At 45.8% G+C, this 26,995-nt stretch overlaps 2 protein-coding genes across 4 annotated transcripts in view; one reads left to right on the top strand and one right to left on the bottom strand.

Annotated features, from left to right (window-relative positions):
- The first annotated feature begins 251 nt into the window (after positions 1-251).
- On the top strand, positions 252-5,915 carry LOC121570494 (CD226 antigen-like). Its single transcript, XM_041881954.1, has 6 exons — positions 252-327; positions 2,351-2,683; positions 2,882-2,929; positions 3,933-4,026; positions 4,736-4,790; positions 4,985-5,915. The coding sequence occupies exons 1-6, from the start codon at positions 264-266 to the stop codon at positions 5,108-5,110; spliced, it is 720 nt and encodes a 239-aa protein (XP_041737888.1). The 5' UTR covers positions 252-263; the 3' UTR covers positions 5,111-5,915.
- Positions 5,916-6,523: 608 nt separating this feature from the next.
- Positions 6,524-26,995, bottom strand: part of LOC121569351 (docking protein 6-like) — a 104,832-nt gene continuing 84,360 nt past the window's right edge. For 2 of the 3 annotated variants that reach the window (XM_041880237.1, XM_041880238.1), the window contains 4 exons: positions 26,269-26,458; positions 24,552-24,690; positions 21,715-21,823; positions 6,524-8,725 (listed from right to left, as the gene is read on the bottom strand). In XM_041880237.1, the coding sequence (XP_041736171.1) occupies positions 8,568-8,725; positions 21,715-21,823; positions 24,552-24,690; positions 26,269-26,458 (596 nt within the window). In that variant the 3' untranslated portion in view covers positions 6,524-8,567. Of the gene's footprint in view, positions 8,726-21,695; positions 21,824-24,551; positions 24,691-26,268; positions 26,459-26,995 lie in introns of all 3 variants that reach the window. The other variant, XM_041880239.1, reaches the window with a different exon arrangement.

Here is a 26,995-nt window from a genome sequence, read left to right as displayed (position 1 = left end):
GTAGAATGAGCGAACCATGGGTTAACATAAAGTGTGTCCCCCATGGCCCCTTCCCAGGGACTGAAGTGGATGTCTGCATCCCAAATGGCACCCTATTCCCTGTGTCATGCACTACTTTTTGACCAGAGCCCTAAGGTGCAATTTGGGACTTTTTTTTTCTTTTTCTTTTTTCTCTGTAGCGAGAGATTCCAGCTAGCAGGAAGTGCAGCCCTGGTGCCTCTCATCTCACCAATGCAGCTTTCTTTGTGCAGCAGAGGGCCAAGATGGAGGCTGTACAAAAGGACCACTGGTACGCCACGGTACTCATCCTTGTCTTCAGTCTCACGGGTACAGTTATTTTAACAAGAAATGTTGATCAGGGATATAGAACTTGTTTGCATACTTGTACATAATGGATTATAAAGAAGAGGACTTGAAAGTGGTTGGTTTAGGTAGAAGTCAATTTTAGGCAGGCTATTAGTTGTCTTACATTTATGGGGGGTCTTCAGAAAATTTTTAATTTACTGCTGTTAAAAGCCTCTTAACGTGGATCGTTATTACTGAAATATTCACCCAGTTGTGTTTTAGTGTTTACTGAATTGTGACCGACCAGCTCGATTCGGTCTTATGTAGCAACATTTGAAATTGTGTTGTTTACGTTGGATAAAAGTAAAGACTCAGAGCTAGAAAATTGTTTGTCATGCACTACAGTTGAGGAACAATGAGAAAGTAATTCTGCTTTGAAAGTTGATAAACTTGTAACCCAAACTTGAAGACTGCTAGATATTAGATTACATTTTTATTTTTTTATTTTTTAGATTACAACTTTAAACGCTGTTTCTCTCTGACTTATCATTGCCTTTATTATCACTGACCGTTTCCATAACAACCAGACACAGGTTTCCCAAACTGGTTGCACGTTTTGTTTTTTGCCTTAGCACTGCATAGCTGATACAAATAATCAAAGCTTGATGATGAGTTGGTTATTTGAATCAGCTGTGTAGTGCTAGGGCAAAAACCAAAACGTGCACCCAGGGGGGACCCGAATGAACGAGAACACCAACTATCTCATCATATTTCTTCAACTGTTAATTAGAAGACTCAAAACACCTCAGACACAGACTGTTAATGAGTTAGTCTTTAGATGGGCTGTGGGCAACATTCCCTTTTTATTCTAACAGGACAGGACTAATACTGCAAGAAGACACACTTCTTCTAAACCTGTCAGCATAGCTACCTCTCTAGGGGATTGTTGTTTTTGATTGGTTGTCTAGATGGAGGTCTGATTGAAGACCAACCTGTTTGATCATCAGCTATTGTCATTTCTGTTGATTTGCGTGTGGGCTCATATTATCCTAATTAGTGATACCCAGGGGAGAAACTCAAAAGAGGGAAATGTATGTGATGACTGCTTCATCTTCAACTGGAACATCTGACTCAGAACTCCGTGATGGGGGCTCTTCGAGCCTCTGACTCAGAACTCCATGATGGGGACTCTTCAAGCATCTGACTCAGAACTCCATGATGGGGGCTCTTCAAGCATCTGACTCAGAACTCCATGATGGGGGCTCTTCAAGCCTCTGACTCAGAACTCCATGATGGGGGCTCTTCAAGCCTCTGACTCAGAACTCCATGATGGGGGCTCTTCAAGCATCTGACTGAGAACTCCATGATGGGGGCTCTTCAAGCATCTGACTCAGAACTCCATGATGGGGGCTCTTCAAGCATCTGACTCAGAACTCCATGATGGGGACTCTTCAAGCATCTGACTCAGAACTCCATGATGGGGGCTCTTCGAGCATCTGACTCAGAACTCCATGATGGGGGCTCTTCGAGCATCTGACTCAGAACTCCATGATGGGGGCTCTTCGAGCATCTGACTCAGAACTCCATGATGGGGGCTCTTCGAGCCTCTGACTCAGAACTCCATGATGGGGGCTCTTCGAGCCTCTGACTCAGAACTCCATGATGGGGGCTCTTCGAGCATCTGACTCAGAACTCCATGATGGGGGCTCTTCGAGCCTCTGACTCAGAACTCCATGATGGGGGCTCTTCGAGCCTCTGACTCAGAACTCCATGATGGGGGCTCTTCAAGCATCTGACTCAGAACTCCATGATGGGGGCTTTTCTTAAGTGCTTTTCATTCTGCACTAAGCATATTCTCCATGTCATAATTCCAGTGGTTAACTATGTACTAAGTGCTTAAACTCCATATTAATTTGATGACAGAGTTAAAACTAAGATGGATATAATCTTAGGTCACAAAATGAAGTTTATTGGGAATGACTCATATTCCTGAGGAACTGACCAGGTAAAATTTGATCAATATAACACTGTACACGTATAAAAACATGTCCTCCAACCTGTCCAGGTTCTGTGCTGCAGACAAATGGTGTCACCACGGTGAAGCTGGAGGAGGGGATGGTTCTAGGGTGTGTGTGTCCATGGGACGGGAACCTCAGCATGGTCTCCTGGACCAAACTGATCCGGTTAGAGAAGGTTCCTGTAGGCGTGTACCACCCTGTGTACGGAGTGTCCATCTCCCAGCCATACCAGAACAGGATCAAGTTCCTGAAGACCACACCCATGGACAGCAGTATCACCATCACTAACGTCACCCAAGAGGACGCTGGGCTCTACCAATGCTCTGTTCAAAGCTTCCCCAGTGGATCCTGGGCCAGAGATATATTGGTGGAGGACGCTGGTACTGTACAGGACTTCTTATCTATTTTCATTTAGAATATGTTGTTTTCACTTGAAATAATCTAATGTAGTTTGTGACTAGCTCGTAACCAATGCTTTGATTGTTAATGGTGGGTCTTTTCTTGACACTCAACATGTTATTACTATGTCATTATTATTTCAACTGTATTTTCTCTAACTTTGTTTAGTCTGTTCACAGATCAAGAAGAAACTGACATACACACCAGAGAACCAGAACCTAGCCCAGGTGAGAGGTCAGAATTCAAACATGATCCGGCCAGTTAGACATATGACATTGTACTTAGTTACTAATACAGTGAAAACATGCATTTAGTTGTGCAGTAACATTGTGACCTTGAAAGCCTGGGTAGAACAGTCCCCTATGAAAGCAGACTTAGTTTCCATGGTGATGATGATCTAGACTTTGATGGTACACACGGTGAGAGGGACAGTGGCACAGGATGTGGTGCAGGCTGTTTGTGTGCAAAACAGAACTATTTATATTCTATATTCTCTGCGTGTGTGGGGAGAGGGGGATGTGGTTTACATCAGAGGTTAGCAAACGTATTTTGTGTAATGACCAACTAACGTGTTTGGAGTTTTCTTGTAACCCACCAAATTGACAAAAGGAATTACCTGTGACTCACCATTTTGGAAACATAGGTTTAGATACAAGTATCTAATGTACTCTTTTCTCCCATTATTCTCTCTTTTCTCCCTCCGTCCTCCATTTTCACCCTCCGTTCTCTCTTTTCACCCTCCGTTCTCTCTTTTCTCCATCCGTTCTACCTTTTCTCCCTCCGTTCTCTCTTGTCTCCCTCCGTTCTCTCTTTTCACTCTCCGTTCTCTCTTTTCTCCCTCCGTCCTCCATTTTCTCCCTCCGTTCTCTCTTTTCACCCTCCGTTCTCTCTTTTCTCCCTCCGTTCTCTCTTTTCACCCTCCGTTCTCTCTTTTCTCCCTCCGTTCTCTCTTTTCACCCTCCGTTCTACCTTTTCTCCCTCCGTTCTCTCTTTTCTCCCTCCGTTCTCTCTTTTCTCCCTCCGTTCTACCTTTTCTCCCTCCGTTCTCTCTTTTCTCCCTCTGTTCTCTCTTTTCTCCCTCCGTTCTCTCTTATCACCCTCCGTTCTCTCTCTCCTCCCTCCGTTCTCCCTTTTCACCCACCGTTCTCTCTTTTCTCCCTCCATTCTCTCTCTCCTCCCTCCGTTCTCTCTCTCCTCCCTCTGTTCTCTCTTTTCTCCCTCCTTTCTCAGTTGATTTCAGCCTGTCTGAGAATCTGATTTACATCTATGTTGGTGGCCTCTTAGTCCTGCTCTCTGTCATTCTAATACTGGTCGTTTGGCAGAGGTAAGCATTGACTTCCCCTACTCTTTCTTCATGCAGGGTCAATCTACAGCTATTTTTACTCTAGTTTAGTCTTGGTAAACTTTTTAAAAAAATATTCAGTGAACTCACATAGATGAATACATTAATTGAGGAAGGCCCCTTTCTACATATTGCCTTTTCACAGTCAAGCATTATTTGGATATGTGATCTGTATGTGATAAATATAAAAGTTCCACATATTCTTACTAGTAAAATACCTCTCCCAGACCATGCATTAGTCATCCCAGTTAAAGGTAAATAGGCTACTGGGAGTACTGTGGGTATTCATTTGTTAGGGTTTCTTCCTTCCATCCCTCCCTTCCCCCGCACCATGTCTGAATGGCAGGCTACCGTGCACTTTCATTTTGCTGTTAAAGTGTAGGTACTGTACTGTGCTATAGGATAGTGTGTGTGTGTGTGTGTGTGTGTGTGTGTGTGTGTGTGTGTGTGTGTGTGTGTGTGTGTGTGTGTGTGTGTGTGTGTGTGTGTGTGTGTGTGTGTGTATGTGTGTGTGCGTGCCTGCGTGTGTTTCTCTGTCTATCTGTCTCTCTCTCTCTGACTCTCTGTGCCTCTCTCTCTCTCTCTCTTTGACTGTGTCTCTCTCTCTCTCGCTCTAACTCTGTCTCTCTCTCTGTTTCTCAGTCTCTCTCTCTGACTCTGTCTTACTCTCTGTCTATGTCTGTCTCTTCAGAAAGAAGAAGAGGAGAGAGGAGTACAGGATCAAATTGCAAAGAGCTCAGAGACAGGTAAAAATACAACATCATCTCTCGTCATTTCCTAATCATGTGGATACTGGATATTAACATAATAGTATTAGGCCCATCATAGAGTATCCTCTTGTTTCCATGTATCAGAGCTTTTCCATAAATGTGGCACATCTCTAACACATCTCTAACATATCTCTAATATATATCATCTCTGATTTCTAATGTCTTTGTAGTCCTGCAACAACTCTCAGAACGTGCCTGTGTATGACAGGATGAGGAAGGAGACCAATCAGAGCGGAGATGGGCCAGTGTACGCCAACATACACACCATACATTCACACACTAAGAGGAAGAGATAGGGAGCAGAGCTGTGTCACAGACCCCTGTCTGACCTCTGACCTCAGAGCTCTGTCACAGACCCCTGTCTGACCTCTGACCTCAGAGCTCTGTTACAGACCCCTGTCACAGACCACTGTCTGACCTCTGACCTCAGAGCTCTGTTACAGACCCCTGTCACAGACCCCTGTCTGACCTCTGACCTCGGTGCTGTGTTACAGACCCCTGTCTGACCTCTGACCTCTGTTACAGACCCCTGTCTGACCTCTGTTAATATATGGTTGTACTCAAAAACTATGCAACTCAATTACAATGTAATCCCTTGAAACATTGAAGGTTTGTTTAGATACAGTTCTGCCAATAATCAACATGTAGCACGTATTGCATGAATACCATCAATATGTACAGTATTGTTGAAGGCTTCACATGCAGAAGTGATATAACATCATACAAGCAAACTGTCATTAAAAGCGTTCACCATTATAAACTATCACATTCTCTATTCCAATCCTCACAGTCGTCTCTAACTCAATCGTGTGACAACGAACAAAGCAATCATGCCGTGTCATCCTCAGGGAATGCTGTATTTCCTGGTTGTTATTATGCAGATTGAGTCCTGTGGGTTCTCATGGAAGTCATGGAATGTTATCATGGAATTTCTCTGACGCAAAATTATGATAATCAATTGAAACATTGTATGTTTTCTGCATCTAAGCCATAGATCAAATATTTATTCTCATTCTAACTGTAGAACCTACACTGAGTATTCAAAACATTAAGAACACCTGCTCTTTCAATGACAGACTGACCAGGTGAATCCATGTGAAAGCTATGATGCCTTATTGATGTCACCTGTTAAATCCACATATATCAGCGTACATGAAGGGGAGGAGACAGGTTAAAGAAGGATATTTAAGCCTTGAGACAATTGAGACATGGATTGTGCATGTGTGCCATTCAGAGGGTGAATTAGCAAGACAAAAAATGTAAGTGCCTTTGAACGGGGTATGGTAGTAGGTGCCAGGCTCACAGGTTTGTGTCAAGAACTGCAACGTTGCTGTTTTTTTCACACTCAACAGTTTCCCATGGGTATCAAGAATGGTCCACCACCCAAAGGACATCCAGCCAACTTGACACAACTGTGGAAAGCTTTGGAATCAACATGGGCCAGCATCCCTGTTGAACGCTTTCGCCACCTTGTAGAGTCCATGCCCCGATAAATTGAGGGGGTGCAACTCAATATTAGGAAGGTGTTCTTAATGTTATGTACACTCAGTGTATGTGAATGCTGTGATTAGAAATTATTCTGAATGTGTTGGACAAAATGCAATTCTATTCATAGCTAAGAATAAAATGGAGGTCTTGGGAATGAAAGATGTCTTGGGCTCTCAGCAAGAAGAGGAAGAGAAAGAATGAAGAATAATGGACAATGTGTATTGGGAATACAGGGTTTTATTCTTGTCAATGTGTTAAGCCTACATCTGTACAATAGGTGCTGATACCGTCTGTTTCTCTGTGACTTTAATGACCTCATGTGAACTAAGTAAAACCAACTCTACTGTGACATCAATTGGTATTTTCTAGGAGTGTTTGGCCGGGTTTAAATCAAAGGTGTGTTGTAGACAAGCGCATTGCACTTGACTTTTTAAAGGTAATTTACGCTTAGCCGACATCCGCAGCGCTTGCCATGAATGCGTTCTCCGTGAATGTCTGCAAAATTGACTTTTAAAGCACATTGCAATGCGCCTTTGATTGAATCTCTGCCCTAGTTACTTTTTCACTAATCGTTTATCAGGTAGCCTATTGCAACTGCATTTAGACCTGTTGCATGTTGGGTAAATCGGTAGAACAAAGAAGATGCAAAATATAAAAAAATAAAACGTTATACTTTGACAGCATGTACATTCAATTTATTCTCTTACCTCATCAAAATAAAAACATATTACACACAGTATATACGTTTAGTGAGCGGACAAAGTAATCATACACTCAATGTATTAAAAGTGCTTTTAACAAATATTACGACAAAGTAAAAAGAAAACACAAATGCATGTAGCGTGTGATTATTTAGACATAAACATCAAACTAACATTGTGGTGGTAGGAACAGTGTGTAGTGTCGTGCCGGACGGAATACCTCCTGTCTATTCCTCTATTATATTCAAACAAAATGGCTGACATAAACAACAGGAGAAGGAAATGCAACGTGGAAAACAGTAAATGATGAACATCACAGAACAACCTGGAACTACTTTCTCTCCTTACCACAGCCGTATAAATACGCCAAACTAACTGGAACATTTTCCTCCCTTTACAGTTGTGTAAAATAGTTTGCTGTACAGTAGTGAGTTTCACACAGTTATCATCGTAACAAATAGATCATGAGAACCTTTCGTAGAAGGGCACTTTCTTTGATCATCCAACCCACGTTGAGGTTAAATATATTAACATATGTGTTAGGTAGAACTAAACAAACAGCTAATTCTGTGATCTAAATACATGATATTCATGGTTATTATTTTATACTGTTTCTTGGACGTTTCTGGGATTCCATATAAACAAATCTACCGCTATGAAAATAAATAATCAAACTTTGACAAAATAATTCACTCAAGTGACTCAATAGGATAAACAGTGTTTTGACTAATATGCTCATCTGCGTACCTCAATAAATGCATTGTCTTTTCTTGTGAACGTTGACTTTGTGTTCTTGGAAACAGTGAATTGGTGGAAACTTGATCATTTCTCAGATAATGACAAGACAAAACATTTTAATACAAATTGACAAGACTATTTTCAGAAGGTCTTGCTCCAGAGATGTACGTACCGTAATCATGGCTAACATTGACAGACACGGACCCAGAGACAGAGGCCTGTGGGTGTCTGGTGCAGTGGTGTCACACTTCAGTTTGCATGCGTCACAAGGCACTTCATTCTGTGGCTGGAGGACAGGGCGCGAGTTCCGGAAAACATCAGTAGTCAGAACAGTTCTGAGGGCTCCACACAGAAGCCAAACAAACTGCTTGTTAACAACGGTCGGAGTTAGATAGTCTAAGCCTGTAGGCCTGTAAGTGCTACTCAGATTTGCTCATATTTTCATTGTATGGATTTGTTCATGCCTTTTGAAGTTGGGATGCTTTATAGATCTACACGTACAGTATGTACAGACCTGTACTCGTGAACAAGCAGACCATTTTCAAATGGAGGGATGTGGTGCTTGTTGCAGGTGAACAGACTGAAACGGCCAAAAATATTACAGAAAGGTAGAACAGATCTCCTTAATGAACGGGACCCAGCAAGGTGTCCCGCAATAATCCTTTCATAAGTATATATATATATATATATGTACCTGTCTACAATTAACACTATCATCATAATGTATTAACATAAAATTATATTTTATACATTTTCCTATACATATTTCTACAGCCTTTCTAAAGTGTTGGAATGTCCAGTTTTTGGCCTGTTCTGAAGGTGCTTGTCATTGGAGCGTCACCTGGCTGCAGTGTGAGCCATAGCCACCGGAGGGGGACAGTGCCTCTTCCTGGTGCTGTGAGGACTGCTCTTCTTCTGTCTGTTCAGAGAGGAAGCTGGGGAAGGTCTGTGCTCGGGTCATCAGGGTCATCGTCAGGCTAGTACCTGGAAACAGCAGAAGACCGCGGTGAGGAAGAGGGCCGTCTCTCTGACTACATCCCAACGTCCATACCAGTACATACCACAGGAGGTTGGGGGAAGATGGGCTCGTGGTAATGGCTGGAGCGGTATCAGTGGAATGGTATCAAATACATAAAACACACGGTTTCTATGTGTTTTGATGCAATTCCATTTGTTCCTTTCCAGCCATTGTTATGAGCCTTCCTCCCCTCTCAGTAGTCTCCAGTGGTACTACATACATTGTTTCATTCTACAAAACAGCTAACTCTAGTCAAAACAGAGCAAGAAGATGTTTCCTTGGAGTGCATAAGCTTGCCCCCAGCATTGCTATTCAAAGAGACATGGGATGGGAGCCCGGTGAAATAAGACAGAGGGTTAAATGGTTACGGAGCAGTCTTACCAATATGTCAGAGGACAGAACAACAAAACACTATTTCAACTGGGATATAAAAAACACACAATTACCCCTGGACAAAGGAACTCAATGACATATTTAAGTTAGCTGAGCTAGAAAACATATTTAGATACCAGTTACAATGAAATGTCAACGTGATCAAACACCAGTTAACCCTTACCTCCAAGGAAAAATGGGCAACTGACATATGGCTAAAACCAAAACACAGAACTTCTAACCAGATCAAAAATCCAGAAACATACGTCACCTGTCACCTAACAAGAAATCAAAGATCCTTGTGTGCCCAGTTGAGAACTGGGATACTGCCTCTGGCAATTTAAGTAGGTAGGTTCAATGCCATAGATGAAGAGTGTCTATGTACTGTCTGTGATTTAGTGGAGAGAATGAACTACACTTTTTTTTCCTTTTATGATGATTTAAGAGTAACCTTGTTAGAAAAAATGCAACGACAGAAACCAGAACTGTTCTGGAGTAGTGATGAAGAAAGACTTGAATGTCTTCAGAAAACAACGGTTCCTTGAATGCAAATTTTATTTCCAAAGCTTGGAAGACGAGACAAGATGAGTTGTATAATTAAAAGGTATTTGTTTTGGGTTTCAATAATTTTTCATTTCAGTAGGAGTGCAAATGTGTATCACAGGAGGTTGTTAGCACCTTAATTGGGGAGGACGGGCTTGTGGTAATGGCTGGAGTGGTATTAAATACATCAAATACATGGTTTCCAGGTTTTTGATGCCATTCCATTTGCTCCGTTCCGGACATTATTATGAGCCGTCCTCCCCTCAGCAGCCTCCTGTGATGCAAGTATGATCATTTTATTTGGATACAACAAATACAGTGTCTTATTTGGGCTGGGCACCCTGAAGATGCATGACACTATAATAATAACATGGGTATTGCAAGAGTCTGTCTTGTTTCGCCCCAACATGAAGCATAGAAGGTGTTGGTCTCATTTCTCTTTATCAAATCTGAGAGTGTCTGTGTCTGTTGAAAACATTTGTTCACAACAACAGTTCCCAGTGTTTGCTTTGTTGTACTGTACAGCCATACATTTTTAACGTATTTCTCTGCACAACCAAACAACCTCAGGAAAAACTCCCCTCTTCCTTAATTCAAATGAATTATCAACATTACTTCAGACTTCCTGTTATTGGATATCTGTGGAAATAGGGATGTAAATGGATACTGTGTGGTGTTGTTCACTGACAATGGTCCTTAATATGGATAGGAGTCAGCTAGTCTAGGAGTTAAGATGAGGACACCGTTCAGTACAGAGGACTGCTGATTGGATGTTGCTGACCAGAGAGGAAGTGGACAACTGTCAATATTTCATGAGGTCAAGTACTCTCTAGACTATCCAATCTAATAGGCCAAAGCAAAGCAATTACAGTACACAGGGTTGGGGGCAAGCAACTCTTGAGATGAACTGAAACTGAATTAATGAATTGCAAATCACCTGTTATGTTCTATGGTGCAGGTGTTCTATACTGCAGGTGTTCTATGGTGCAGGTGTTCTATACTGCAGGTGTTCTATACTGCAGGTGTTCTATACTGCAGGTGTTCTATGGTGCAGGTGTTCTATACTGCAGGTGTTCTATACTGCAGGTGTTCTATACTGCAGGTGTTCTATACTGCAGGTGTTCTATACTGCAGGTGTTCTATATACTGCAGGTGTTCTATACTGCAGGTGTTCTATACTGCAGGTGTTCTATATTGCAGGTGTTCTATACTGCAGGTGTTCTATGGTGCAGGTGTTCTATGGTGCAGCTGTTCTATACTGCAGGTGTTATATACTGCAGGTGTTCTATACTGCAGGTGTTTTATACTGCAGGTGTTCTATATACTGCAGGTGTTCTATACTGCAGGTGTTCTATGCTGCAGGTGTTCTATACTGCAGGTGTTCTATACTGCAGGTGTTCTATGGTGCAGGTGTTCTATACTGCAGGTGTTCTATACTGCAGGTGTTCTATACTGCAGGTGTTCTATACTGCAGGTGTTCTATATACTGCAGGTGTTCTATACTGCAGGTGTTCTATACTGCAGGTGTTCTATACTGCAGGTGTTCTATATACTGCAGGTGTTCTATACTGCAGGTGTTCTATATACTGCAGGTGTTCTATACTGCAGGTGTTCTATACTGCAGGTGTTCTATACTGCAGGTGTTCTATGGTGCAGGTGTTCTATGCTGCAAGTGTTCTATGGTGCAGGTGTTCTATACTGCAGGTGTTCTATACTGCAGGTGTTCTATACTGCAGGTGTTCTATACTGCAGGTGTTCTATGGTGCAGGTGTTCTATGGTGCAGGTGTTCTATACTGCAGGTGTTCTATGGTGCAAGTGTTCTATACTGCAGGTGTTCTATACTGCAGGTGTTCTATACTGCAGGTGTTCTATACTGCAGGTGTTCTATATACTGCAGGTGTTCTATACTGCAGGTGTTCTATACTGCAGGTGTTCTATGGTGCAGGTGTTCTATACTGCAGGTGTTCTATACTGCAGGTGTTCTATGGTGCAAGTGTTCTATACTGCAGGTGTTCTATACTGCAGGTGTTCTATACTGCAGGTGTTCTATATACTGCAGGTGTTCTATACTGCAGGTGTTCTATACTGCAGGTGTTCTATGGTGCAGGTGTTCTATACTGCAGGTGTTCTATACTGCAGGTGTTCTATGGTGCAGGTGTTCTATGGTGCAGGTGTTCTATACTGCAGGTGTTCTATACTGCAGGTGTTCTATGGTGCAGGTGTTCTATACTGCAGGTGTTCTATACTGCAGGTGTTCTATGGTGCAGGTGTTCTATACTGCAGGTGTTCTATACTGCAGGTGTTCTATACTGCAGGTGTTCTATACTGCAGGTGTTCTATGGTGCAGGTGTTCTATACTGCAGGTGTTCTATACTGCAGGTGTTCTATACTGCAGGTGTTCTATACTGCAGGTGTTCTATGGTGCAGGTGTTCTATACTGCAGGTGTTCTATACTGCAGGTGTTCTATACTGCAGGTGTTCTATACTGCAGGTGTTCTATGGTGCAGGTGTTCTATACTGCAGGTGTTCTATGGTGCAGGTGTTCTATACTGCAGGTGTTCTATGGTGCAGGTGTTCTATACTGCAGGTGTTCTATACTGCAGGTGTTCTATACTGCAGGTGTTCTATACTGCAGGTGTTCTATACTGCAGGTGTTCTATGGTGCAGGTGTTCTATACTGCAGGTGTTCTATACTGCAGGTGTTCTATGGTGCAGGTGTTCTATACTGCAGGTGTTCTATACTGCAGGTGTTCTATACTGCAGGTGTTCTATGCTGCAAGTGTTCTATACTGCAGGTGTTCTATACTGCAGGTGTTCTATATACTGCAGGTGTTCTATACTGCAGGTGTTCTATACTGCAGGTGTTCTATGGTGCAGGTGTTCTATACTGCAGGTGTTCTATACTGCAAGTGTTCTATGGTGCAGGTGTTCTATACTGCAGGTGTTCTATACTGCAGGTGTTCTATGGTGCAGGTGTTCTATACTGCAGGTGTTCTATACTGCAGGTGTTCTATACTGCAGGTGTTCTATGGTGCAGGTGTTCTATACTGCAGGTGTTCTATGGTGCAAGTGTTCTATACTGCAGGTGTTCTATACTGCAGGTGTTCTATACTGCAGGTGTTCTATGGTGCAGGTGTTCTATTCTGCAGGTGTTCTATGGTGCAGGTGTTCTACACTGCAGGTGTTCTATACTGCAGGTGTTCTATACTGCAGGTGTTCTACACTGCAGGTGTTCTATACTGCAGGTATTCTATACTGCAGGTGTTCTATACTGCAGGTGTTCTATGATACAGGTGTTCTATGCTGCAAGTGTTCTATGGTGCAGGTGTTCTATACTGCATGTGTTCTATACTGCAGGTGTTCTATGGTGCAGGTGTTCTATGGTGCAGGTGTTCTATACTGCAGGTGTTCTATACTGCAGGTGTTCTATGCTGCAGGTGTTCTATGGTGCAGGTGTGTCCATTTTTATATCAAAGACAGTATATGTGTGAACCCCCTCCAGTGGTCACTGGTCCGGTCTAGCTGTGGCTGGATTCAATCTGGAGGGTGTTGCTGTGTGGTCACTGGTTTGTGCCACTCTCTGTGTCAGCCTGCCTCTTCAGTGTGGTGCCAGGCTAGCAGTACTAACACACTGTGGTGCCAGTGTGTCTGTCTGTCTGCCTGCCAATGACTCTTCCACATAAACCATGGGCGTGGGAGCAGGGGCAGAGAGAGAGAGGATGAGGACTATTTGATTACAGGTGTAAGCAAATGTGTATGTGGGGAGAGAAAGAGAGAGTGAGAGAGAGAGCGAGAAATAAAGAAAGAAATAAAGAATTAGAGAGAGAGAGAGAGCGAGAGAGAGAGAGAGAGAGAGAGAGAGAGAGAGAGAGAGAGAGAGAGAGAGAGAGAGAGAGAGAGAGAGAGAGAGAGAGAGAGAGAGAGAGAGAACAAATGTGTGAGTCCAAGAGGGAGCTAAAGGGGGGTGGGGAAAGAGAGGAGGAAGAGAGAGAAGCTTGACGGGGTGATTTGAAGCCAATCAGAGCAGTGGGTTTCAGACAGAACAGGTGAAGTGAGTCACACACACGCGAAAATATATTCTCCAGAAAACAGAAGCAAAATTATCCACTTCAAAATGTTCACAGTACAGATCCTCCACTGTTCACTCACTCCTATCACCACTTTTGAAAATCACTGAGACCGCAGCAGGGGAAAGAGGGACAATTCTCTTTTTGTCTCCTTATTAGATATTTGTGAAACAGCCGGAGTGTAGCCAACCACAGCCCTCTCTTCTATCTCTGGAAAGACTGGAATCCCTTCCTCTATCCACTGCAATATAGGCTGGAAAGACTGAAATCCCTTCCTCTATCCACTGCAATATAGGCTGGAAAGACTGAAATCCCTTCCTCTATCCACCGCAATATAGGCTGGAAAGACTGAAATCCCTTCCTCTATCCACTGCAATGTAGGCTGGAAAGACTGAAATCCCTTCCTCTATCCACCGCAATATAGGCTGGAAAGACTGAAATCCCTTCCTCTATCCACCGCAATATAGATGTCACGAATGTCAGTGTAATGCGGTGGAAGAGGTCAGGCGCAGGACGCAGAAACTCTAAGAAACGTAATTTACTAAACGAAGTAAAGAACACAACACAGAATACCTCCACACAGGGAGGAACTAACCTGCTCACCAACGACACACGTAACAAGGAACAATAACACACAAATTCCAAATGAGAGACAGGGGTAAATATAGGGAATACAATCAAACATAATGGGGAACAGGTGTAAACAATAAAGACTAAACTAGACAAACACTGAAACATCGATCGGCAGCAGCTAGTACTCCGGGGACGACGAACGCCGAAGCCTGCCCGAGCAAGGAAGAGGAGCAGCCTCGGCTGAATCCGTGACAGTACCCCCCCCGGCCTCGGGGACGGCCAGGAGGACGCGGAGCAGGGCGAGTCGGATGACTCCGGTGGAAATCCCTCAACAGGGAGGGATCTAGGATGTCCCTCCTAGGGACCCAGCACCGTTCCTCCGGACCGTACCCCTCCCACTCCACGAGATACTGCAGACCCCCCATCCGACGCCTCGAATCCACAATGGAACGGACTGAGTACGCCGGAGCCCCCTCGATGTCTAGTGGGGGCGGAGGAGCCTCTCGTATCTCATTCTCCTGGAGTGGACCAGCTACCACCGGCCTGAGGAGAGACACATGGAACGAGGGGTTAATGCGGTAATTAATGGGCAGTTGTAACCTATAACATACCTCGTTCAATCTCCTCAGGACTTTAAATGGCCCCACAAACCGCCGACCCAGCTTCCGGCAGGGCAGGCGAAGGGGCAGGTTTCGGGTCGAGAGCCAGACCCGATCTCCCGGTGCATAAACCGGACCCTCACTGCGGTGGCGATCGGCGCTCGCCTTTTGCCGTCTGATAGCCCGCTGCAGATGGACATGCGCAGCGTTCCATGTTTCCTCCGAGCGCCGAAACCACTCATCCACCGCAGGAGCTTCGATTTGGCTCTGATGCCAGGGTGCCAGGACTGGCTGATAACCCAACACACACTGAAAAGGCGTAAGATTAGTAGAGGAGTGGCGGAGTGAGTTTTGGGCTATCTCTGCCCAGGGGATATACCCCAACCACTCCTCCTGCCGGTCCTGGCAATAGGACCTCAGAAACCTACTCACATCCTGGTTTACTCTCTCCACCTGCCCATTACTCTCAGGGTGAAAACCCGAGGTAAGGCTAATCGAGACCCCCAAACGTTCCATAAACGCCATCCAAACTCTAGAGGTGAACTGGGGACCCCGATCAGACACTATATCCTCAGGCACCCCGTAGTACCGGAGAACGTGATTAAACAGGGCGTCGGCCATTTGTAGGGCTGTAGGAAGACCTGGCATTGGAATGAGACGGCAGGCCTTAGAAAACCGATCCACAACGACCAAGATCGTGGTATTCCCCTGGGAGAGGGGAAGGTCCGTGTCAAAATCCACCGATAGGTGAGACCACGGCCGTTGTGGAACGGGTAGAGGTTGTAACTTCCCTCTGGGCAGGTGTCTAGGCACCTTACTCCGGGCGCACACCGAGCAGGAAGAAACGTAAACCCTCACGTCCCTAGCTAAGGTGGTCCACCAGTACTTCCCGCTAAGGCAGTGCACCGTCCGACCAATACCAGGATGACCAGAGGAGGGTGACGTGTGAGCCCAATATATCAGTCGATCACGGACCTCGAGCGGCACGTACCTCAGCCCCTCTGGACACTCTGGGGGAGTAGGGTCGGCACGTAACGCCCACTCGATTTCCGCATCGACCTCCCACACCACCGGTGCCACTAGACAAGACTCCGGTAGTATGGGAGTGGGCTCAATGGACCTCTCCTCTGTGTCATATCGTCGGGACAGGGCATCTGCCTTAGCGTTCTGTGACCCTGGTATATAAGTGAGCTTAAATACAAACCGGCCAAGAAACATGGCCCACCTAGCCTGACGAGGGTTCAGTCTCCTCGCTGCCCGGATGTACTCCAGGTTACGATGGTCAGTTAGAATGAGAAAAGGGTGTTTAGCCCCCTCAAGCCAATGTCTCCACACCTTCAGGGCTTGAACCACCGCTAGCAGCTCCCTGTCCCCCACGTCATAATTGCGTTCCGCCGGACTGAGCTTCTTAGAATAGAAAGCACAGGGGCGGAGTTTTGGAGGCATGCCCGAGCGCTGAGACAGTATAGCACCGATCCCCGCCTCGGACGCATCCACCTCAACTTGGAACACCAAAGAGGGATCCGGATGTGCCAGCACCGGAACCGAGGTGAACAGGTCCTTCAGATGTCTAAACGCCCTGTCCGCCTCAGCCGACCACTGCAAACGCACCAGGCCCCCCTTTAGCAGGGAGGTGATGGGAGCTGCTACCTGTCCAAAACCCCGGATAAACCTCCAGTAGTAATTGGCAAAACCCAAAAACCGCTACACCTCCTTCACCGTAGTGGGAGTCTGCCAATTACGCATGGCTGAAACGTGGTCAATATCCATCTCCACCCCTGACGCAGACAACCGATGTCCCAGGAAGGAGATGGACTCCTGGAAAAACAGACATTTATCTGCCTTCACATACAGGTCATGCTCCAACAGTCTACCTAGCACCCGACGTACCAGGGACACATGCTCGGTTCGTGTAGCGGAGTATATTAGAATGTCATCAATATACACCACTACACCCTGTCCATGCAAATCCCGGAAAATCTCGTCCACAAATGATTGGAAGACTGAAGGAGCATTCATTAAGCCGTATGGCATGACGAGGTACTCATAGTGACCCGAGGTGGTACTGAATGCTGTCTTCCACTCATCTCCTTCCCTAATGCGCACCAGGTTGTAAGCGCACCTGAGATCCAGTTTTGTGAAGAATCGCGCCCCGTGTAATGACTCCGTCATACTAGCAATCAGAGGGAGAGGATAGCTGTATTTAATTGTAATCTGATTGAGACCACGGTAATCAATGCACGGGCGTAAACCCCCATCCTTCTTCTTCACAAAAAAGAAACTTGAGGACGCAGGGGAAGTGGACGGCCGTATGTATCCCTGTCTCAGAGATTCGGTGACGTATGTCTCCATAGCTACCGTCTCCTCCTGAGACAGAGGATACACATGACTACGAGGAAGCGCAGCGCCTACCTGGAGGTCTATCGCACAATCCCCCTGTCGATGAGGTGGTAATTGAGTCGCCTTCTTTTTACAGAAGGCGAGTGCCAAATCGGCATACTCAGAAGGAATGTGCATTGTGGGAATTTGGTTCGGACTTTCCACCGTCGTTGCCCCTACGGAAACACCTACACACCGCCCGACACACTGATCAGACCATCCCTTGAGAGCCCTCTGTTGCCATGAAATGTTGGGGTCATGAGATGTTAACCAGGGACGCCCCAACACCACGGGAAATGCAGGAGAGTCAATCAAATACAACTGTATAATCTCCTCATGGCCCTTCTGCGTCTTCATCTTAAGTGGCGCTGTGACCTCCCTAATCAATCCCGACCCCAAAGGGCGGCTATCTAAGGCATGGATGGGGAAGGGCACATCAACTGGTACAATGGGGATCCCTAACTTATATGTGAACCGGTGATCGATAAAATTCCCAGCTGCGCCTGAATCTACTAGCGCCTTATGCACATATGTACAACAGAGAGCTCTGGGTGAGTTGGGTGCTTACTCACCTGGAATGACTCATCAGTGCGTTGCCTACTGCCTCGATTCCTAGGAGACCCTCCCCAGCACCGAACGGCAGTGTGTCCTCTGCGGCCACAGTTGGTGCAGGGGACGGCCGCTCTCCTAGTCTCCCTAGTACCAGCACCCCCGAGCTCCATAGGGCTCAGCTCGGAAGTGCTGGCGGATGGAATGGACGGCCCCAACTCCGGACGCCCGCGGGTAGCCAACAGGGTATCTAGGCGAATCGACATGTCCACCAGCTGATCGAAACTTAGGTTGGTGTCCCTGCAGGCCAACTCTCGACGAACGTCCTCCCTTAGGCTGCACCTGTAGTGGTCGATGAGGGCCCTCTCATTCCATCCCGCATTGGCAGCCAGAGTCCGGAAGTCCAGTGCGAACTCCTGCGCGCTCCTCTTCCCCTGTCTGAGGTGGAACAGACGCTCACCCGCCGCCTTCCCCTCTGGGGGATGATCGAACACCGCCCTGAAGCGGCGGGTGAACTCCGCATAGTTGACTGTAGCGGCGTCTATTCCCCCCCACTCGGCGTTGGCCCACTCCAGTGCCTTGCCGGACAGACAGGAGATGAGGGCGGAAACGCTCTCGTATCCCGAGGGCGCCGGGTGGATGGTTGCCAGGTAGAGTTCCACTTGGAGCAGGAAACCCTGACACCCGGCCGCGGTGCCATCATAAGCCCTCGGGAGCGAGAGCCGAATCCCACTGGACTCCAGAGGTGAAACGATGGGTATGGCTGATGGTGGTGGTATCGTTGGAGGAGGTGTGGGCAAACCTCCTCTTTCCCATTGCCTCAAAATGTTCATCACCCCTTCCATGGCGGTGCCAAGATCCTGGATCATAGCCGCCTGTTGTAAAACGCGCTCCTCCAGTGATCCCGTTGGCACCGCCGCTCCTGCTGACTCCATGTCGTGGTGTGTTATTCTGTCACGAATGTCAGTGTAATGCGGTGGAAGAAGTCAGGGCGTGGGTGGGTTTGTCAAGATCCAAGCTCTGGATGAAGACCCCCCCCGTGTGGAGCGTAGCAGACCAGGGACCATAGAGACACCAACACACGTACACACACACTCACACACACACTCCCAAACACAGACCATGGACAGTAGCAGCCCCCCATCCCCTACTCTCCCCCAGTCTGTGAGAAACAGACTGATTTGTCAGAGCCTTTTCATTACAAGGGAAGGTCATGTCATCCTATCTGGCCTGGTGACAGCTACTGGGGTGGTGGGGTGGTGGGGCGGTGGGGTGGTAGAGTGGCAGCTGCTGGGGTAGTGGGATGGTGCACAGAGAGGACAAGGGGAAACAGAGAGAGACAGAGACAGAGAGCGAGAGAGAGAGAGAGAGAGAGAGAGAGAGAGAGAGAGAGAGAGAGAGAGAGAGAGAGAGAGAGAGAGAGAGAGAGAGAGAGAGAGAGAGAGAGAGAGAGAGAGAGAGAGAGAGAGAGAGAGGAGAGAGAGAGAGAGAGAGAGAGAGAGAGAGAGAGAGAGAGAGAGAGAGAGAGAGAAAGAGATACACACACAGACACATTCCTCCATGTACAGAAACACACACACACAACCCTTCTGTACCTGATTATCTCCAGCTGGCCGCCAAGTTACACCGGTGCCAGCTATTAGGTACCTTCCGTAAAGACTGTGTTGCTATAAGACTAGTCTGTCTCCTTAAACCAATATAGATGAGACTAGTCTACTCTGACTCCTTAAACCAATATAGATGAGACTAGTCTACTCTGTCTCCTTAAACCAATATAGATGAGACTAGTCTACTCTGTCTCCTTAAACCAATATAGATGAGACTAGTCTACTCTGTCTCCTTAAACCAATATAGATGAGACTAGTCTACACTGTCTCCTTAAACCAATATAGATGAGACTAGTCTACTCTGTCTCCTTAAACCAATATAGATGAGACTCTAGTTTATATTATAGATTCATCACAGGCAGAGTGACACACAGGGGACTAGTCTGGTCCACAGGTTTTATCTAACATCTCTCACATCCACTCACACCCAAATTAGCACCTACTCAGTTAAAGGAAAAATCCACCCAAAACCACAATTCCTTTGATTTACAGTGTTAAATAACACTAATATGTGAAAACAATATTTTGGCATTATAATAATGTTGGTAGTAACATGGAAAATCATTGTGGAAATCTGTTGCAGCTCAAGTCGACTACAAAATCCACAATGCAATGCTCTCTCTATGGGCTGGCTGGCTAGCTAGTTAGCTAGCTAGCAAACGTAGCTACACACTATAATACCAAAGACAATATCAGCATGTGAACTAGCTAGTTAGCTGTAAAATCTCCTAATCAAACTGCACTATCAATTTAGGAGTCTACAATCTCACCATGTTCAACCTGCAGATCGATGTTCCTCACAGAATGGAGTCTGACATTCGCAACGGCAGATATACTTTTGAGGAGATGGGAAACATTGAGGAGATGGGAAACGCAGTGCAGTGTATTCTGGGTGATTCTGGGTCAAGGAGCGCTCTCCTTCGAGGACTGAATGGGAGTCTATTGGGCACTACTACATAAAAACCCAACATTAGCACGAATTTCATCAACAGGAAGCGCAACATTACAAATCTTTTCAGAGTTGTGCGATAACTAACTTGCTGTCTGTAATAATAATATGCCACTTAGCAGATGCTTTTATCCAAAGCGACTTAAAGTCATGCGTGCATACATTTTTGTGTATGGGTGGTCCCGGGGATCGAACCCACTACCCTGGCGTTACAAGCGCCGTGCTCTACCATGCTGAGCTACAGAGGACCGTAGCTATACGTAATATCGCATAGCTTTGGAATCGTGACATTAGGCGAGTTTTCTTGACATATACACTGACTTTGAGAAGAGATTGCGTGACGATTAGCTTAGCAACCGCGTGACGCAGCATGACAAAGCGAACGCGATTGGTTCGACAGTCGGCTGGGTGGGGCGTTATAGGTTGACCCAGGGGAATCGATAGAACATCACTCAGAGATGCACAAAAACAATACAACAATCAAAATGGGAGAACCTTTCCTTTAATCTACAGTAGTAATATAGTCATAATCATGCAATTATATGGTTATTATAGGCTATATTATATGATCATTATGGGCCCTGGTTTGTCTCTGTCGTAGCCGGCCGCGACCGGGAGACCCATGGGGCGGCGCACAATTGGCCCGGCGTCGTCCAGGGTAGGGGAGGGAATGGCCGGCAGGGATGTAGCTTAGTTGGTAGAGCATGGTGTTTGCAACACCAGGGTTGTGGGTTCGATTCCCACGGGGGGGGGCCAGTATGAAAAATAAATTAATAATGTATGCACTCACTCACTGTAAGTCGCTCTGGATAAGAGCGTCTGCTAAATGACTGAAATGTAAATGAAATGTTTGTTCCATTTATTCCATCTTACATCTCTCACCTCGTTATCCATTACAATACGGTTATTTCACTGTTTTATCACATTATAGATGTATCAACGACAAAGTGAGACCCAGGGAATCTGGTCCAAATGCTCCAGTACTCTACTGAGTGAAAAGTGAAATTATACTGTTTGCGTGTGTGTTTGCTTGTGTGTACGTATGTGTGTGTAGATATGCGTTTGTGTGTTTAGTGATCTCAGGGTTATGTGCATAGAGTCATCCAAGAGGATGTTGAACTACAAGGGTATCGAATATTACTGGCAACTGGTAGTGTGTGTGTATGTGTGTGTGTGTGTGTGTGTGTGTGTGTGTGTGTGTGTGTGTGTTTACATAATATTTTCTGTTGAGCTGTCTAGCTGAGCTCTGCTGTGCGTACCTTGGTAGGTTGTGCGTACCTTGGTAGGTTGTGCGTACCTTGGTAGGTTGTGCGTACCTTGGTAGCTGTAGATGTCTCCAACGCTGTTCTGACGCATTATGTGACGCCAGTAGGCACTGCGAGGCAGGGAGATGGACTTGGTTAACGTTGTCTGGTTGGATTGGGTCTGAAAGAGAGACAACAACAACAACATCTTCTTCAGTACGTGGGTTGTTTCCAAAATGGCACCCAATTTTCTATAAAGTGTTCTCCAAAAGGTTTCTGTGGCACGGTACTTCTCATTTCCCACTCTGGAAGCTCTCTGTAGCCCTTGAGACACAAATATCATACCCCCCCCCCAAAAAAAAATGCTAAGCCCCCTTGTTATTCTAATGGTGAGATGTTAGCATGTCTTGGGGGTTCCGTTTTAGGACCACTATTGTTTTCACTATATATTTTACCTCTTGGGGATGTTATTCGAAAACATAATGTTAACTTTCACTGCTATGCGGATGACACACAGCTGTACATTTCAATGAAACATGGTGAAGCCCCAAAATTGCCCTCGCTAGAAGCCTGTGTTTCAGACATAAGGAAGTGGATGGCTGAAAACTTTCTACTTTTAAACTCTAGGTAGGCTTGCTCCTACCTATCTTTCCGAGTTGGTCCTGCCGTACATACCAATACGTACGCTACGGTCACAAGACGCAGGCCTCCTAATTGTCCCTAGAATTTCTAAGCAAACAGCGGGAGGCAGGGCTTTCTCCTATAGATCTCCATTTTTATGGAACAGTTTGCCTACCCATGTGAGAGACGCAGACTCGGTCTCAACCTTTAAGTCTTTACTGAAGACTTATCTCTTCAGTAGGTCATATGATTGAGTGTAGTCTGGCCCAGGAGTGTGAAGGTGAACGGAAAGGCTCTGGAGCAACGAACAGCCCTTGCTGTCTCTGCCAGGCCGGGTTCCCCTCTCTCCACTGGGGTTCTCTGCCTCTAACCCTGTTACAGGGGCTGAGTCACTGGCTTGCTGGTGCTCTTTCATGCCGTCCCTAGGAGGGGGTGCGTCACTTGAGTGGGTTGAGTTACTGACGTGATCTTCCTGTCTGGGTTGGCGCCCCCCTTGGTTTGTGCTGTGGTGGAGACCTCTGTGGGCTATACTCGGCCTTGTCTCAGGATTGTAAGTTGGTGGTTGAGGATATCCCTCTGGTGGTGCGGGGGCTGTGCTTTGGCAGAGTGGGTGGGGTTATATCCTTCCTGTTTGGCCCTGTCCGGGGTTTCTTCGGATGGGGCCACAGTGTCTCCGGACCGCTCCTGTCTCAGCCTCCAGTATTTATGCTGCAGTAGTTTATGTGTCGGGGGGCTGGGGTTAGTTGGTTATACCTGGAGTACTTCTCCTGTCTTATCCAGTGTCCTGTGTGAATTTAAGTATGCTCTCTCTAATTCTCTCGTTCTCTCTTTCTCTCTGAGAACCTGAGCCCTAGGACCATACGTCAGGACTACCGGGCATGCTGACACCTTGCTGTCCCCAGTCCGCCTGGCCTTGCTGCTATTCCAGTTTCAACTGTTCTGCCTGCGGTTACGAAACCCCTACCTGTCCCAGACCTGCTGTTTTCAACTCTTAATGATCGGCTATGAAAAGCCAACTGAGAGACCTGAGCCCTAGGACCATACGTCGGGACTACCGGCCGTGGTGACTCCTTGCTGTCCCCAGTCCGCCTGGCCTTGCTGCTATTCCAGTTTCAACTGTTCTGCCTGCGGTTATGGAACCCCTACCTGTCCCAGACCTGCTGTTTTCAACTCTTAATGATCGGCTATGAAAAGCCAACTGAGATTTATTCCTGATTATTATTTGACCATGCTTGTCACTTATGAACATTTTTGAACATCTTGGCATGGTTCTGTTATAATCTCCACCCGGCACAGCCAGAAGAGGACTGGCCACCCCTCATAGCCTGGTTCCTCTCTAGGTTTCTTCCTAGGTTTTGGCCTTTCTAGGGAGTTTTTCCTAGCCACCGTGCTTCTACACCTGCATTACTAGCTGTTTGGGGTTTTAGGCTGGGTTTCTGTAAAGCACTTCGAGATATTAGCTGATGTAAGAAGGGCTATATAAAATAAAATTGATTGATTGATTGGTCTGATATTTGTGCATCTGTAACTTTCTCACTCATCATTATTCACGATTCATACGGGACTATCCGTAATCATGGTAGCATCCACATTAAAGTAGAAGTGTTTAGAAACATATTCTATTCTTATTTACAATAAAAGTGCCTCTAAAATGACACAATACGTTATTTACCATTCATTTAATCTGAAACACAACCAAAACAAACAGCAAATGCATCCAACAAGTTTGTAGAGTCACAAGCTTGATGTAATCATTGCGTGCTAGAAATATGGGACCAAATACTAAACTTTTGACTACTTGAATACACATACTTTTGGTCCCCTAAAATGGGTTGACTATGTACAAAAAGTGCTGTAATTTATAGTCATTGTATCATTTCAAATCCGAAGTGCTGGAGTACAGAACCAAAACAAAACAAAAGAATGTCACTGTCCGAATACTTTTGGAGCTCAATGTGTGTGTGTTGTGTGTGTGTTGTGTGTGTGTTGTGTGTGTGTGTTGTGTGTGTGTTGTGTGTGTGTTGTGTGTGTGTGTTGTGTGTGTGTTGTGTGTGTGTGTTGTGTGTGTGTTGTGTGTGTGTGTTGTGTGTGTGTTGTGTGTGTGTTGTGTGTGTGTTGTGTGTGTGTTGTGTGTGTGTTGTGTGTGTGTTGTGTGTGTGTGTTGTGTGTGTGTGTTGTGTGTGTGTTGTGTGTGTGTGTTGTGTGTGTGTGTTGTGTGTGTTGTGTGTGTGTTGTGTGTGTGTTGTGTGTGTGTTGTGTGTGTGTTGTGTGTGTGTTGTGTGTGTTACCTGTGAGGTCTTCTCCAACTCCTCCACCATCCTCTCGTGTTGCTGTGCGATGGACAGGGTGGCTGAGTGGACTCTCTGGTAGATCATCTCTCCCTCCCGCGTCTGGAATGTAAACAGACCCTCCCTCGTGTCACACATCCTAGAGAGAGAGAGAGAGAGAGAGAGAGAGAGAGAGAGAGAGAGAGAGAGAGAGAGAGAGAGAGAGAGAGAGAGAGAGAGAGAGAGAGAGAGAGAGAGAGAGAGAGAGAGAGAGAGAGAGAGAGAGAGAGAGAGAGGGAGAGAGAGAGGGATATGGAAATAGTAGGGAGAGAGAGAGAGAGAGAGAGAGAGAGATGGTGAAAGAGAGAAGGGGAAGAGAGAAGGGGGAGTGAGAGAAATGGAGTGAGTAGGGGGAGAGAAAGAGAGGGGGAGGGATAGAGTTTTCTTACAGATACATCATCACATACACAGAGGTTAGAACACACAGAGAAACAATGAGATACAGATATGCTGTATGCAGGCAGGGAGCAGATACACCTGGCATCTCATAGCATGGAGGGGTTTGGCCTAGAGGGGTGTGGCCTGAAGAGGTGTGGCCTGGAGGGGTTTGCCTGGAGGGGTGTGGCCTGGAGAGGATTGGCCTGGAGGGGTGTGGCTTGGATATGCTGGGATGTTTAGTTGTTCAAACTTCCTTTGAATTTTGTTTGACTTTTCCCAAAGTAACTCTGTGTGTGTGTGTGTGTGTGTGTGTGTGTGTGTGTGTGTGTGTGTGTGTGTGTGTGTGTGTGTGTGTGTGTGTGTGTTTGATTATCAGGACCCATGGGACCAGTTTTCCTCTCCTGCTTCCAAACCAATCCCAGATCCAGGAGACATGTTAATGGATTAGGGTTAGGGTCAGATCCAGGAGACATGTTAATAGTTTAGGGTTAGGGTCAGATCCAGGAGACATGTTAATGGATTAGGGTTAGGGTCAGATCCAGGAGACATGTTAATGGATTAGGGTTAGGGTCAGATCCAGGAGACGTGAATGGATTAGGGTTAGGGTCAGATCCAGGAGACATGTTAATGGATTAGGGTTAGGGTCAGATCCAGGAGACGTGAATGGATTAGGGTTAAGGTCAGATCCAGGAGACATGTTAATGGATTAGGGTTAGGGTCAGATCCAGGAGACATGTTAATAGTTTGGGTTAGGGTCAGATCCAGGAGACATGTGAATGGGTTAGGGTCAGATCTAGGAGACATATGAATGGGTTAGGGTCAGATCCAGGAGACATGTGAATGGATTAGCGTTAGGGTCAGATCCAGGAGACATGTGAATGGGTTAGGGTCAGATCTAGGAGACATGTGAATGGGTTAGGGTCAGATCCAGGAGACATGTTAATGGATTAGGTTTAGGGTCAGATCAAGGAGACATGTGAATGGGTTAGGGTCAGATCCAAGAGACATGTGAAGGGGTTAGGGTTAGGATCAGATCCAAGAGACATGTGAAGGGGTTAGGGTTAGGTTCAGATCCAGGAGACATGTGAAGGGGTTAGGGTCAGATCCAGGAGACATGTGAATGAGACTCCTATGAAACAGATACGCAGGCAGGTGACTGACTGTGTGTCACTTTGACCGTACCTTTCTGCCTCATAAGTGAGCCAGATGGATTATCACACACACACACACACACACACAAACACAAACACAAACACACACACACACACACAAACACACAAACACACAAACACAAACATACCTTCCTGACTCGAAGGTGAACCAGGTGGAGTCTCGTCCATATCTCCTCAGTGAGTTGAGAGGCCACATGACCAGTTTGACACGCGAGTTGTGGATATCCCACAGGTAGATGTTCTCATGGGTGATCTGCATGGTACATTCCCCATAGATGTCCAGGTTGGGGGTGGGCATCAGGTATACGTTGAACCGCTCTGGAACAAAAAGCTTTTAGCGTTTTTGACAGAATACAGATTTTGAAAAAAATAAAAGATGGCAATTTTACAAAGAGAAAATATGTTTGAAATGGCAGAATAACATTGTTACAACAGCAAGAATTTGACATTTGGACAACTATCTATTCCAGTCCACATTTTGGCTGTTTTTAACCACTTTTCAAGCTTTTAAGTAAAAGCGAAGGCTACAAATCAATGTTGAAGGAAACATGAAAATTAGGTCCTGCAGTAATCATCAGAGGGCTATAACAGGTGGGTTTGGGAGTATGGGCTGACCAATTATGTATATAAACCCTGGATTGCTGATGCTATCTATTGGCCAATGAGAGGCTTTGAAGCCACCGGTCGGCCATATTGGCACTTCGCAGAAGAAGCGGTCCTCTATAGGAATTAATGGAATTCTACAGTATTTCAATTAAATGTTTCAAGGACAAAATTACATGTATTTAAGTACATAAAAAAAAGTTGTAGTGGTGATTGTAACATTAGTACTTTCAAAAAAGTATACTTTAAGGA

Source organism: Coregonus clupeaformis, chromosome 7 (assembly GCF_020615455.1).
Source record: "Coregonus clupeaformis isolate EN_2021a chromosome 7, ASM2061545v1, whole genome shotgun sequence".
In the NCBI taxonomy this organism is placed as follows: domain Eukaryota; kingdom Metazoa; phylum Chordata; class Actinopteri; order Salmoniformes; family Salmonidae; genus Coregonus; species Coregonus clupeaformis.
The sequence above is the reverse complement of the archived record's forward strand: the minus strand, read 5'-3'. Positions and strand labels throughout refer to the sequence as shown.